The sequence below is a fragment of the Parus major genome, chromosome 1, assembly GCF_001522545.3.
Source record: "Parus major isolate Abel chromosome 1, Parus_major1.1, whole genome shotgun sequence".
Lineage (NCBI taxonomy): Eukaryota > Metazoa > Chordata > Aves > Passeriformes > Paridae > Parus > Parus major.
In genome coordinates this window covers 94,094,806-94,108,889 of record NC_031768.1, presented here as the reverse complement: position 1 = coordinate 94,108,889, position 14,084 = coordinate 94,094,806, and the positions used below count along the sequence as shown (strand labels likewise).

Below are 14,084 nucleotides of genomic sequence, written 5' to 3'. Positions count from 1 at the left end.
ATGGCTTCTTTTTCGGAGAATGAGATGAATAGAGATGAGGGAATCATCAGTATCTTGGAAAGCCATTGATCCAAATTGGATATTTTAAAAATTAGTTGTCCCTCTAAGATAAAGAGCACACAACCTTTTTACAACCTTTAATTTCATCCCAGTCAATAGTCAATGTAATAGGTTAAGAAAATTGGTTTGGTCTTCCAAAGCCATGTTCTCTGTCCAGTGCTGTCTCAGCACCTGCAGTCCTCCCCAGTGGAATCCAGTGCAACCAGAACTCCTTTCACCATGCCATGCCTGTTAGCTGGGCAGCTATGGAAGTGAAGGGAGAAGAAATATTGCATCTGAAATTACACAGAAATTCAAATTTAGCTGACAGTATCCCTGCAAATGAGTAAGACATAATGAGTCCTAATGAGCTGTGGGGCAGGAAAAATATATTTAAGGTTTTCCAGGATGAATGAACGGGACACCCTGATCAAAGTACACAATCACTTGATTGGTACAAGCTGATCATGGGGATCCAGGCACAAATACAGAAAACAAGGAAGAGAGAGATCTAGTTAATAAGTAATTCCTCACCATAATGCAAGTTTGAGCAAACAATACAGTCTCCCAACAATAAAGACAGTGTCTCAGCTGAAATACTCTCCAGCACAAGGATATTATTCCTTTTCTCACCCAGAAGAAAATGAAAAACAAGACAAGTTTTCTTCCCAAAGAAGGAGAAGCCCAGCCTTCCAGGTGTCCAGATAACAGTGCATTCAAACAGCAGAGGCTGCCAGCTTGGAAACCCCAGCTCACCATTGCATCTGTGCTCTCCAGCTTCTTTCTGACAGGGGCATTCTGCATCACTGTGGGAGTCTGCCTTCTCCTGTCTGCAAACAGCGTCAGAGAAATACAGGTTGGTTTGGGAGTGGTGTGCTTTGCTATTCTGTAAACAGGCCAGGTTTGGAGGGAAAAGGCTTTGAGTTTTTGCTTCTGAATAAGATGATAGCAATGGCTTCATGCCTTGGACATGTGTCCAGCAGCTGGTATTCCTGTGAAAATCTTCAGAAGCAGTTGGTCATCAATAAAATCAGAGCACTGGGTGATTAACTGGGTGGTAATATCTAAAATGCAGGTGATAATTACTGCCACTGGCTGCTAATACCAAAATGTTGTCATTATTTTCTGGGGTTTTGAAGGGAAATAAGCAAATCCCTCAGAGAGTGTTTAACACTATAAGAACATACATGTTTGCTGGGGCAAAGCCTTGAAATACAGGGAGCCCTAATGTTTAAATCCCTCCTGCAAAAAAGGTTATTCAGACCTGTGGTGTTGTGAATAGACTCCTGTTTGGAGCCAACACTCAGCAGGACACCCAGGCTGTTCAGTGGGGCTGGGTTGTGATGCATGTGGGGATTTGTCAGGCATTACTTGGTCAGCCAGCCCAAGGTGCAGGAGTGCTTTTCACTCAGCACTCCTTTGCTTAGGAGCTGGTGTGAAAGCTCTGCAACAGTCATCTAAAGGCTCTAAGCCAGCCTTAAACTAGGCATAAATTTTGTGGTTCATTGTGGCCAAGTCCTCACTCTGCCTCTTCATTTTCAACAATGTTTTTGGCAGTCCAGAGTCACTTAAAAGAGAATGGCTCTGAGAAGCCTTGGACTTAAAACACTAACCTTTTCCTATGAGCATGTCCTTTATTACAGTATGTTTGCTTGTTCACTTCTCTGACAGATAGATTATTCAGATAAATGCTCAGATTGTTCAAAGCTCCGTGAAAATTCCTCAAACTGGAATAAGGAATGCCAATGTTCTGTTAATTTCACACTAAAGGAAGCTATATTGGTAAGTGGGTGCAAAAAACCAACTCAAGTTGCTGTGTACCACCTGTTACTTATGTCCCTAAATGATAAAAGACACTAACTCTGTTCTGTAGAGCTCCTGACTAAATTTGCTTTGTACTTTTTCAGAACATGTAATGCTCAAAATTTTACACTTTTGCCTTTGTTGTTCAGTTTGGTATTTATAACCAAGACCAGGCTTCTTGGCTGGGAGATTTGCAAGGAGAAGGGGGTGGAGGAAATGGTGTTTTATTGTGGAGGTGATCTCTCTCTGAGTCAGTGGCAAAGCCTTGCCCTTGGCCTGGGGTTGGTTGTTGCTGCCCTGCTGAGATCTCAAGTGAGAAGGAAACCTGAAGCTCTGACCACTTTACATAAGTAGACCCCTGTAGTCATTTTTACAAGGGTTGTGCTGCTAATCCCCAAGGTCCTTGAAATAATTCAAGTCTAGCAATGTGATTCTGAAGTTTCTTTTGGAAAAAGTATCCTTAGTTTCCTGCATTAAACTACCAGGTCGTGTTGTTGAGACTGTTAAAATGCCTCATGTTCTGCCAAAGAGATCTTATACTTAGTACTGAATAAATGATCCCTTAAAATTACAGTGCAATTTAAAGTCACTTTAGGATTCTTCAGTATTGAGGAGGCTGTTAAAATACTTGGTAATTTTTCAGATTACAGTGATGTTTGAGTTGAGAAGTTAATTTAACTGAGTAATGGGTTTTTTATAGTTGCATAATTACCTTTCATGTGTGATTTACCTGCCCAGCATTCTCCTTTTAATGTGAAGGTTTTTGTGCACCTTCTTTTATGGGGTGTGAGTGTCTGTCTCTACAATATCACTGTCATTGCAAGGTCATGGCCAGCCATGCCATCTTGAGTAAAATAGGCATTTTTATTTTAGGCTTTGTTTGGTGATTTAAATTATGTTTAATTTTGTGCCAAAACAAAACCTTACAGTTAGGGTAAAATTAGATCCTACCCCATGACCGCTGTATTGCTTAGGGTGTAGTTATAGACATTTTAATGTCTGTACTCTCTTCCCCTCTTTTTTAACAAGTAATAGGATTTCTCATTGCCTTCATGAGCTCCTCTTATTGAAGGGCTTTATCCTTGGATTCTAGGGTGACATTTTTATGTACTATGGTCTTCAAAACTTCTATCAAAACCACCGTCGATACGTGATGTCAAGAAGTGACGCGCAGCTGTTGGGCCGAAATGTAAATGTAAGGGTTTTTTTTTTTATTTTGTGAGATCAGTGGCACTTCCAGCAGGTGTGCCTTTGACCATATGGAGAGCTAACTAGGCAGAGCCATGAGCGTGTTTAGGTGGCTCTAGGGAATAATAAAGTACAGATTTTCAGTGTTTGGTCCTAGCTTTTATGCTCGTCAGGGCCATCATCTCTAATAAGTTAATAAGAGTGGAAGGTTCAGAGGGGGTAAATAAAAGATGTCCTTCCAGTGTTGCAGTTCTCAAACCTGTGCCTTGTGGTGCTGATTAAAAATACATTGCCTTTTTCAAATATAGAGAAAGCTTTTCCTTCTTGTGTTGTCAGTCTTCTTAGCCAGAAGTATTTTAAGCTGTGCTTTTATTATAGGGCAGGGAATTAAGTTATTCTAAGTCTTTAGTTTTGCCATCTGGCTTTGGAAGTGGGCAAGGAGCAGGAAAATGTTTCCTGAAATGAGTGATCATGTAGCATTCTAAGTATGCAATTCAGAGGGCTAAAGAGGGAGTAGGCAGCGTCACCTGCAGCAGCCCTGCATAAGGAAACTGGAGAATGCAATCGTGGCATTCAGGTTCTTTTACTTACAAATCTAAAGCATATTTTTTTGGCTTAAAATAGCATTTCTTAATATACACATAATCCTTATGTCCTTTCAGTCTTTATGATATGTGCCATGGTAATCTGTTGTTTCTATAAAATGCTTCTTACAACTTTCAAGGTGTCCTGTCAGCTTGTTTGTTTGCATCCAAATGCAGTTGCTTTTGGCTTTTGTGCTGATGAGATACACAGTTCATTGGAGCTACTTGAAAATGTTTCTGTGTTGAAACCTGAAGATTTATATTTTCTTATAAAATGGGATAGGAAAGATGTGATAAACCTGAGGTGAACTTCTGTTTTTCATTCTCTGTCTTCATACATCAAAATTTGCCCTTGTTGAACTGCAGTCATGTGGCCAGCTACACCTGCTGTTTTCTAGCTCTAATGGAGAGCAGGTCAGAATTAAAAAGAAGGAAAAATAAGATGCTCTAGGGAAAGCCAAAGCTTCACTGGAACATTTTCAGTTATAGCCATTTTACAATAGCAGATCCCCAACCTGTTTTTGGAGTCTGGAGCTTGCAAGTCGGCAGCAGAAGTTGGTGAAGACCTCTAGTTTCTGTGCCTAGATATGGAAGGTGTTCCTGAACTACAGACCCCTTCATTTGGATGTCTCTGTAATGTGACCAAAAGGTACTGGAGACTTAATTGTTCAGTGGCCTTTTCAGAAGAGGGCATGGGAGGACACCAGCAAATTAAAGCCAAACCCTGGGTCTGTTCCTGACTGTTGTGTGACCTTGAGTGCAGATCCAGCGGAGCTACTGCGCGCCCTTCAGCACCTACCGCAACGGGACCCCGATGGCGCCGTGCGGGGCCATCGCCAACAGCATCTTCAATGGTATGTGGGCACCTCCCTCTTCCCTCTGCCCCTTACCAATTCCCTCTTGAGACCATTCCCTTACCCCAGGCCAGGGGAGAGCTGCTATTCCAAGGTTTTCAACAGGAAAAAGGCTTTGTTTGGTGGTGCTGCTCTGGTGAATGTGGGGCTCTGCTTCACACTGTTCCTACTTGGCCCTTGTTTGGAAGCTGAGGGAGATTTCTCATTTTCTAAGGCCCTCTTCCACATGAGTACAACAGGAATGAGGAATTTAGGCCATCTTGAAATAAGGAACAGGGGTACAACAGATTTAATGTACTTCCTTGCTAAAAAGCACATTCTTGTAGAGTGATGGACGAGCCCAGATTCTGCCTTCCCACGATTATGTGTTTAGAAGGAGGGATTTTCCATGTTCTCCACATTAGTTTGGATCTATGTGGTTTCATTTTTGTTCTTAGAATCCTGGAAGCATACATAGTCTTAATTTGATCCTGGATTTGATCTTTGTGATAATCTCCTTATGAGTACATTTGGGAGATTTCAGAATGTATCTTTGGAAGGAAAAATAACAAAAGACCTGTACAGACTTTTCTCCCTACCCCATCTTTTTTGTTCTCCAATCTCTATCACTCCCTGCTCTGCCCCTTTTTTAACTTGTTTCATGCAGCAGGTTTTGAGAAGGCAGCAGCTCTTTCCAAGCAGCTGTGCCACCCACACCAGGGGACTTGAGAAAGCCAGTTGCATTCAGTAACTTCTAGATCCTTTTGATTTTCATCTGCCTGCTTACTCACCTGCTAGCCCTGGAAGTGTGATTTACTGGGCTGGGCTCAGACCTAGGCCAGCAGAGCCCAGCTGTGTGCAGCCCACACTGTTCTGGGGCATGTGAGGGAGAGTCAAGACAAGAAATTGAGCAGGCAGAGCTCAGAGCATTGCAACTCTTGTTAATGAAATGGTAACAAATAGCTGGGGATGTGGTGGGCACTGAATGATCATTTCCCCAGAAGAGTGTGTTTGAGCTTTAAGGAGCTGCATGAATGCAAGTTTTGTAAGAGGAAACAAAAGAAGTGTGTTTTCATTGATGCTCATGCAGCTGAGTTGTGCTTTTCATGTCTCCTAAAAGGCAGCCTTTCCCCATCTGTGTTGTCTGATTGTCCCTGCCCATCATCCCATTGGCTGCCTAGGGGTTTACAGAGCTGTTAATGAGACCTATCTGGTTTTTGCCTAATGATAAACTAATCTATGTAGGAAAATAATAATGGATAAAAACAAGTGCTGTTCACCCTCTGAAACTGAATGGCATGGTTAGGTACAATTTTAACTAAAGAGTTTTCTATTGAAGAAAGTGTTTGTGTCCAGGTTGGTAATCAAGCTCTAATTGGCAGAAAACTAAAGCAAATTTTTCCCCAAGGACTGGATTCCATTGATTGCACTTTTACCTCTACCCTAGTCCCTGAAAACACATCATGTTTTGGGAGAACTGTCAAAGAAATTCTAGGGAAAACTAACTAGGACAGTAACTTCTGTAACTAGCTAGAGCTCAAAAACTTCTCTTTTTTGCAAAGAAGTGAGTCCCACAGGAGTTGATGGACATGAGGAACGTGCAGAAGGATTGGTAGGAAATGTTCAGTCTTTAAAACTTCAGAAGTTCCTAAGACTCTGGTACCTTAATTCTTGTGAAATGTGCAGTGCTCCATACACACAATGAAACCTTTCCCAGGAGGAAAACAATGTTGAGGTTTTCTAGCCACTTGAAAAGTGCTTCAATGTGACTTTTTTTGTTAGTCATGCTGGCAATTAGAATGGCCCTTGGACTCACAAATGTTGCTTATTGTATTCCCTGCAGATACTATTGATCTATTTTACAATCATAACTCATCTGTGATTCAAGTGCCACTGCTGAAGACTGGGAACAGTTGGTGGACAGATAAAAATGTGAAATTTCGCAATCCTGATTCATACAATCTCTCTTCTGCATTTGCAGGTAAGAATGGTTCTGCTGGTGGTCCTTATCTTTCAATGGCTTCCCTATCTCCCCCTTCATGTGTCTCCCATTCTGAGAAAAATCACCTTTGGGAGAAATATCTCCCAAAGCAAGTTGAAGAAGCAGCTTTAGAGGGTGACTGAGAGCAGAAGGCTCTTTAGCCAAAATATCACCTTTCTACTTTTTTAATCAGTGACCACAGAAATTGAGAGAAAATGGTTTTGGAAGACTGAAGTTAGCTCACATCAACACCCTTCTTTATAGTTTCTTGTAATGCTTAACCTGCCCAGAGAGAGAAGGGATGCAGTTGCTTTTTTTTTTTTTTTTCCTGTTGAAAACATCTGTGAAGGAGGATTGCATGTCCCATCTTTCCTTCATGCCTTTGCAGATTCTTGGGCAGTTGTGAGACATGAGAGGCTGCTGCCTTTGTCATTAGTTCTTTCAGACCTGTTTCCTAGGGCTGTTTCCTCATTATGGTTGATCTCTGTTGAAGTGGGGCTGAAAGCTGCCTGTTTTGGATCAGGGCACTGCTGTGCTGGGTGCAGTTACCTAAGAGTTAATTACCTAAGGAGTTTTCATGGAAAAGATACTAAATGTCATAGGCTGTGCCATTAGACTGCAAAAAGACACCTTTCTGGTTGATATATTAATGTGTAAAAATGAAGGCAAGCTCCTCATCATAGGGAACATGTTGCTTGCTGAAGAGACAAGAATCCAGAATAAACAGTATTTTATCTTGTGCAAGTCATTTTGTTTTTCCTGTGCTTGAAGGTTCTAATGCGTAGTGTTAAACTGTTAGTTAATTTTTGAGGTGAGTGGACATGCTTGGAGACGCTGTTATCTGGCATCTGTATCATTTTGGAGAGTGTCTTATGTCTCTTCCACAGCTCATGTTCTGTGTTGGCTGTGTGAGGCCCAGAATCTCACTGTTTTTATTGACAGTGTCTTTCCTGCTTTGTCTCTTTGTGAGCAGGCACGGCCAGACCTCCTTACTGGCAGAAACCAGTGTATCTGTTAGATGAGGAGGATGAGAGGAACAATGGTTATGTGAACGATGACTTCATTATCTGGATGCGAGTGTCGGCCTTTGCCACCTTCAGGAATCTCTACCGCCGCGTCAGACGGGTGCGGCACTTTGCGGAGGGGCTGCCAGCAGGGAATTACACCTTCCGTATTTCCTACAGTATCCTTTCAGCTCCCCTAAGGCTGCCACAGGGCTGCAGCGAGGTGGGAGTGAATAGGGCTTGTCAGCACAGCCCTCTGAGGGATTTTGGGCCACATCCTGACTGACAGGAGCTTTTGTGCTGGTGCAACTGCCCCTCACACCCAACAGTGGCAACTCTGCTGGCTAAAGCACTCCTTTTGTCAGCAGGAGTTATGTCACCATGACCATAAATTTCTCTTCTTTCTCAGCTGATAGAGATGTGGTTTTAAATGTTCTGTCATGGTTCTGTTCTGAAAGCTTCCATGGGAGAGATGAAAGGTAAACTCATACAACATCCTGGCTACAATATATTAGGTAGAGGTGAGCACTTACCCTCACAGAGACTATGTGGAGTATCATGATAAACTTCCCAAAAGGCCCATTTTCAACTGAGCTTTCATAGCAAATTAATGCAGTAGCAGTCCTATAAATTATGAATCTGAAATTTACAATGTTTTAAAAAAGGAAGCATTTCCATATGCACACAAAGATTGTGTCTAAAATAACTGAGTTTCTTACCACCAGCTGTCTGCCACCTCCCAAAAAATAGCTGGGTTTTTGGATCCAGAATAGCAGAAACATCACCAATCAGTTAAAGGAGTTTTGCCAGCAAATGCAGACCTCAAAATTCTTTATGCCTTGGAAAGCTTTTTGAGCATTTAACCACTACTTTCTCTTCTCCTGGAAATAATGTACACTTTGTTGGTGAAATCTTAACATCCTTCTCTCAGATTTCCCTGTTGCCAGATTCAAGGGGAGGAAGCATGTGATTCTTTCAACCGTGGTGTGGAGCGGTGGGAGTAACCCATTCCTGGGAATTGCCTACCTGGTTTCTGGCTCAGCAGCAACCCTGACAGGTTTTGTCATAACTGGTATCCACCTGAAGCTCAGGAAAAAGAAAACATACTTTCAGAAGCAATAAGGTTCACCTGACTTTCTGAACGGAGACAGAAGTGTGCAGTGAACAAAGAAGGTGCAGCACAGACCTTTCACTCTTTCCCCTGAGCTCTGGACCATTTTCAGTGTCAGGTTTGGTGAATGCAAGCAAACTGAGGGGCAGGGCTATTCCATCATCTGAAACCAAACTTACCTGAGGTGCCATTCTCATTAATGGATATGTGAGCCTGAATTTATTTCCTCAGAAGCAAGATAAGCTTCAAACAGCAGGCAGCGCAAATCGCAAAGAAATTATGTGGTACCAATGCCTGGCCAGAAATCAGGGTCCATAGTAATTTCTTACTCAGCCCATAGTCCAGACAGCATTTTTCTTAACTGAAATGGAGCTTTGGATGGGCAAAAAGTGAGGTCTTGATCCAACAAAAAGCTTGAGTAGGAAGAACTTTAGCATAAAGTCTGCTTGTGGGCCACGTACATGTGCTGAATGGCTTGGCTTGGGTTTTATGAACCTTTTTCAGCTATGTTGAAAAAGCAACCAATTTACATCAGTGTATTCATTCCCATTTGACACCTGATTTGTGGTTGAATACAGGGCATTTATTAGAAGTTCAGAGTTTGTTTAGACCAAATTTATTGGATTTATCAAGCACCTGAGAGCTGGAGGGCATCCAATCACTAATTTGCATTTTTTAAATTACAGTGTAATAGCAATCCTAAATTAAAAGCTCCATAAATGCAAAATATTTTAGCAGAACCATCTACCTAATTTAACTGTTAGGCCAAAATTGCATTCCTACCTACCTCTCTATTCCATGTAAAAGTTCAGAAATTCTTACATGACACAAAATGGTAATTTATCATCAATAAAAAACAAAGCACCAGATAATCTGACAACTTAATTTAAAGCATACACTGCAGCACAGGAATAAGTTCATCAATGTTCATGTTTCATGTTCAAAATTTTACACATTTAGGACTTATTTCTAGTATCACAAAATGAAGGAGCAGCACTGAAGAATTTAGGTCAAGCATACTGTGGTAGGTGTGAATTTTTTAAAATAGTTTTTTCTGTTGTAAAAGTGCAAGTGGAATAAAACACTTTCAATTCCTTTCTTAAGTATTTTGTGTGCCTTGCCTCTCTCCTAAAAAACCTTCTCACTAGAACAAGAAAGAAACCACAGGCTGGAGCAGAGGAAGGTGATGTGGCACAGGGAGGCTGCTCGCCAGTGTCAAGGCACCTGGGCCTGCCTTTGAGAGTGTCTGGGGCTGGGCACCTGGTGCCCTGTGACAGATGGGCCCTGCTGAAGGGGTTTGCAGCACAGAAGGTGCAGTTTCCTTGAAGTTCTGCTTTGTAGCTGAGCCATGAGCAGCAGAAGGGGAGCTGCTCTAGTTCCCAGCCCAGCCTGGGAGGACAGTCCTGCTCCATGGATGCTCTGTGCTGACCCAGGAAAGGTGCCTGTCCCTTCTGCTCTTCCTGCTCAGGGCCAGTCACCTCCATCCTGACACTGGAGAAACTGGGTTCCTGGATTTCAGCCCCTGCACCTGGATCTGCCAGGAGCTGTGGAAGAACCCCACCCCTCACTGGGCTGGACAAGACAGGGCATGAGGCTGTGCATCCAACAATTCTTAAGGTCGTTAGTCTAAATCACTTTTAACAGTGGGACATGCTCCTGAATCTTTTAAGTCCTTTTGAAAATGTAATCCCATGCAGCTCTCTGGAAAGCCCTGGTGGGATTTCCTGACAAAGCTGAACTTACGGTTTCTGGCTCCTAACACTGTAGGAACCTCTTTATCTTTCTCTTTCTCTTTCTTTTTTATGGTTTTCTTTTTTCGTTGTCTGAGAAACTGACTTCCAAAAATGATAAGGGTGGTTAAGTCATGATGCAATTGTCATTGATTTCATTTTTTCATTAAGTAGCTGGTATATAAGTTAGTAAAAGGAGACTGAATAATAAAGTATGTATGTAAGTGAGTCAGTATCTACCAGGAAAAAAGGTCATCTAAAAAACACAGCCCACCAAGTAGTGTTTGCCCGTTATCTCCCAGAGGTTTTTGCAGGAACCTCTTCTCTTGAAATGTAGATTGTCTTCAAACCCTTGCATAGAGAAGAGCTGTCTTCAACCAAGTCTTTCTGTTTTTCCAGAAGTTGTCTAAGTCTCTGTTTATAAACCCAAAACCTCATTTTTCATCTTACCACAGCTTTAAACGTGCCTTGCATCTTTCTGGTACTCTCTGAACAGTGTCCTTGGAAGCTGCTGCTTCAGCTCCAACTGTTTCTGTTGTTGCCTCTGAGGAGCTCTGCAGTGTCTCTGTGGTTCAGGATGGTGCTGCCCAGACCAGAGCAATGGGAATGGCAGGTCTGATTAATTACTCCCAGCAGACAGAATCTGCCTTGCTCAAAAGGGTGGAAAATAAGAGTTAGCAACCGCCTTAGGCTGCCTTTTGTGCCAGCACTGCAGCCACGCTGTGCCCTGTGCCAGAGCTGGCACAATTGTACCTTCTCAAGAAAGCTTTGCAGGTGTGTTCCTCAGTGCCCATACCAGGAATGTTTCTCTGTCTACATAAAATGTTTGTTGAATTTGTTTATGCTGCTGCTGCCTTATTTCCCTTCATGCAGGGGCTGGAACAGGAGTGAGAGGATGGGCTGGAGGACTGGCCTAACCTAACAAAAAGATGGAGAATGCCATCATCAACTGCTCCCCATTGTGCCAGGTCCTGGGGATTGTCCCCTTATGTCTGTTGTGATAACATACAGCAGCAGGAGGCAGAGTCCAGGCAAATATCCAGTGGGATTTTGAATTAATTTAACCTGGATATTAGGAGTTCACTTGGATCAGGGAAAGCAACACTAAGGTTTGGAGGGCAGAGTTCTGAAGCAAGCAGAGATGTTGCACTTTTCCTGAGGTACAAATTGCTTTCAGAATACCTGGAGTGTTATGTGCAGTATTGTGTCTTTGGCACAGGGCTGCTTTGGCCTTGATTTTATGTATTATATGTCTTGAGTAAAGAGCAAAATAAAAAAAAAGGGCCTTGGTAAAACTTTCCAAACTAGAATTTTAATTAGCTTATCTGTAAAACATACTTTCACTAATAGTAAGTGGGCTCTTTTCTCAGAGAGACTGACTTAGGTACACTTGACAACTCAGTGCAAAAATGTCTGTGTTTGCAATTGCTGAATGACATTGAGCTGTACCTGAAAAGTCTTATGTCAACACTAAGCCATAAAAGATTAACTGTCATTATTTGTACTATTTTGGCATATCAAAATTATTAAATTTTTAGTTCCTTTGTTACAGCTACTTCAAGCCTCATCTTGCATCACTGCTGCATTTTCGTCCCTTTGAGCTAAATGAAATTTTGCAATTTCCTTCACTCGACAAAAGAAAGATGCATGTCAGAAATGAGGTTTACATTTGGTAAACTGAAATTAATGATGTCATAAATGCTGTCTAGTACTAGAAAGTGCATTTTTTTTTTGTTTTCCTCATCTTTTTACCTAGAGCAGATAAATAAAAGAAGACATTATTTTTTCAATTTCTTTTGAGGGAGGGAATGGATATTTAGTAAATGGAACACTGGACAAAGGATTAACAGATGTAATCTAAATTTATATGGTAAAAATGGTCTAGAATTTAAATGGGATGTATGTTTCTGGGGCTTGTTTATGATTTTGAAGATGGCAATTATATGTGGGTGGGAGTACCTTCTGGGGTTCTTTAGTTTTTAACAGGCTTTTTAATATTTTAACAGGTTTTTTTTAATAGGTTTTTAACAATGGCAAAAATACCTGGAATGGACAAGATCCTATCATTATGAAAAACTTATCTGCAATTTAAATCTTATTTCTAAATTACAGGGAGATGTAGGGGACATTTATATTTTAATACCAAAACTGTTGTAGTGGTTTTGGCTGCCAGCTCCTTTTAGGATTCAATTTCATTAAATGGATATATCTATATCTATATCTAGAAAGAGAGACATAAAAACTAATCAGGTGTTACAGGATATTTCAGTGGCACTTCAGTTAGAGAATTTTTCCAAGCTTTTCTCAGGCTTTACAGTCTCATGAATATATGTCCAGTATTTGTCTGCCTCACTTGGTTTTTCTGTTTCTAATCACAAACATTTGCTTTCATCTAAAAATAAAGGGATGAGTCCTTCATGTGAAACAGGTTATCATGACCACAGACCTATAGAATCTGGAAAAATTAGTTACATGCTGCATCTATTTTATATTAACAGCTGTTTCACATGCAGATTATTAATATTAGTGTTTGGATGGTGTCACTGTAGTGATGCAGTGCAGTGTAAAATCTTCTCCTTCCTCTGAAATTCATACAAGAGTAAAGCCAAAGATGGCAGTTCAGGGAAGGGAGGGCTTTGTAAGCTTTGACAACAGAAAGAAAAGTTGCAGAGCTATGTGGATTTGAGTTAGATCTAAGAGAGGAGAGAGCATTTGCTTCTGTCACATAAGAAGGTGCTGTCAATCCTCACTGGGAGCAGTAGATTTCAAACAGCTGATTTGAGAAAATCCTGTAACCACAAAAAGAGGGGAGTGGCAGAAGGGGAAGGGGAAGAAGTGTTGTTGCTGCTCTTGGGTGTGGAGGCTAAGAAATTTGGCTGAGCTGCTCAAGATGATGGTATATCCTGACATGTGATCTGGCAAATCCATATGATTTTGAGCAGCAGCCAAATGAAGCAGAGGTTTCTTGGTTTTCAGTGCAGTCTGGACTACAGTGCGTAGTTTTTGAGCTAAGGTGTTTTGACTGGGCTCTCTATAATTGCATTATTCCCTACAATTCCAAGAATAATTTTGTTATGAGCTGGGAGAGCTTTGGGCAGCTGCTTTCAATTTGGTGGTCTCTTATTTCCAAAAGGGGGATCGTGGAGCGTTTTTTGTTCTGTTTAGGTCTTGCTTTCTCCTTGGGTTATGGAAGCCAGGGAGGGGAAGAGTGGGGCTTGTTTTGCTTTTGATCACATTCATGAATGAATGAAAAAGCTTAAGGAGGAAGTAGAAAGACTAAGGAGTATTAGGGAAAGTGAAAGGGAAGTAGACTGGTGGAGTTTCACCCTTCCATCCCTGAAAGAATCCCACTGGGGGCAGAGGCCTCCCCTGTCTCTTACCGTCAGGCAGTAGGAGGAGGGGAGTGGAAATGGGTCCCTACTTGGAGAGGTGATAAAAATTCCTCCTACCTCTCACCTACCCTATCTGGTGCCACTCCAGAATAGGTATGAGGCCCTGGATCCAGAGGGTCAGCCAGATGATGTAGAAGAAAATTACCTTCCCAGTGAGCCTCCCAATTTCCCTTCATCTGTAGGACAGATCACCACCTCTGACATCAGAAAGAAAAGAAGGGCAGTGGTAGTGGGTGATTCCCTTCTGAGGGAACAGAGGGCCCTGTATGTTGTCTGAACCATCCCACAGGGACGTCTGCTGCCTCCCTGGGGCCTGGGTATGGGATATCACTGAGAGACTTCCTGGGCTGATTCAGCTCTCTGGGTATTACCCACTGCTGATACTCCAGGCTGGCAGTGCTGAGATTGAAAAGAGGAGC

At 41.9% G+C, this 14,084-nt stretch overlaps 1 protein-coding gene across 1 annotated transcript; it reads left to right on the top strand.

Moving 5' to 3' along the window:
• Positions 1 to 59: 59 nt before the first annotated feature.
• Positions 60 to 9,646, top strand: LOC107201797 (cell cycle control protein 50C-like). The gene is made up of 7 exons (XM_015621595.1): positions 60 to 895; positions 1,711 to 1,821; positions 2,936 to 3,037; positions 4,378 to 4,468; positions 6,291 to 6,428; positions 7,402 to 7,611; positions 8,364 to 9,646. The coding sequence occupies exons 1-7, from the start codon at positions 683 to 685 to the stop codon at positions 8,552 to 8,554; spliced, it is 1,056 nt and encodes a 351-aa protein (XP_015477081.1). The 5' UTR covers positions 60 to 682; the 3' UTR covers positions 8,555 to 9,646.
• The last annotated feature ends 4,438 nt before the right edge of the window (positions 9,647 to 14,084 follow it).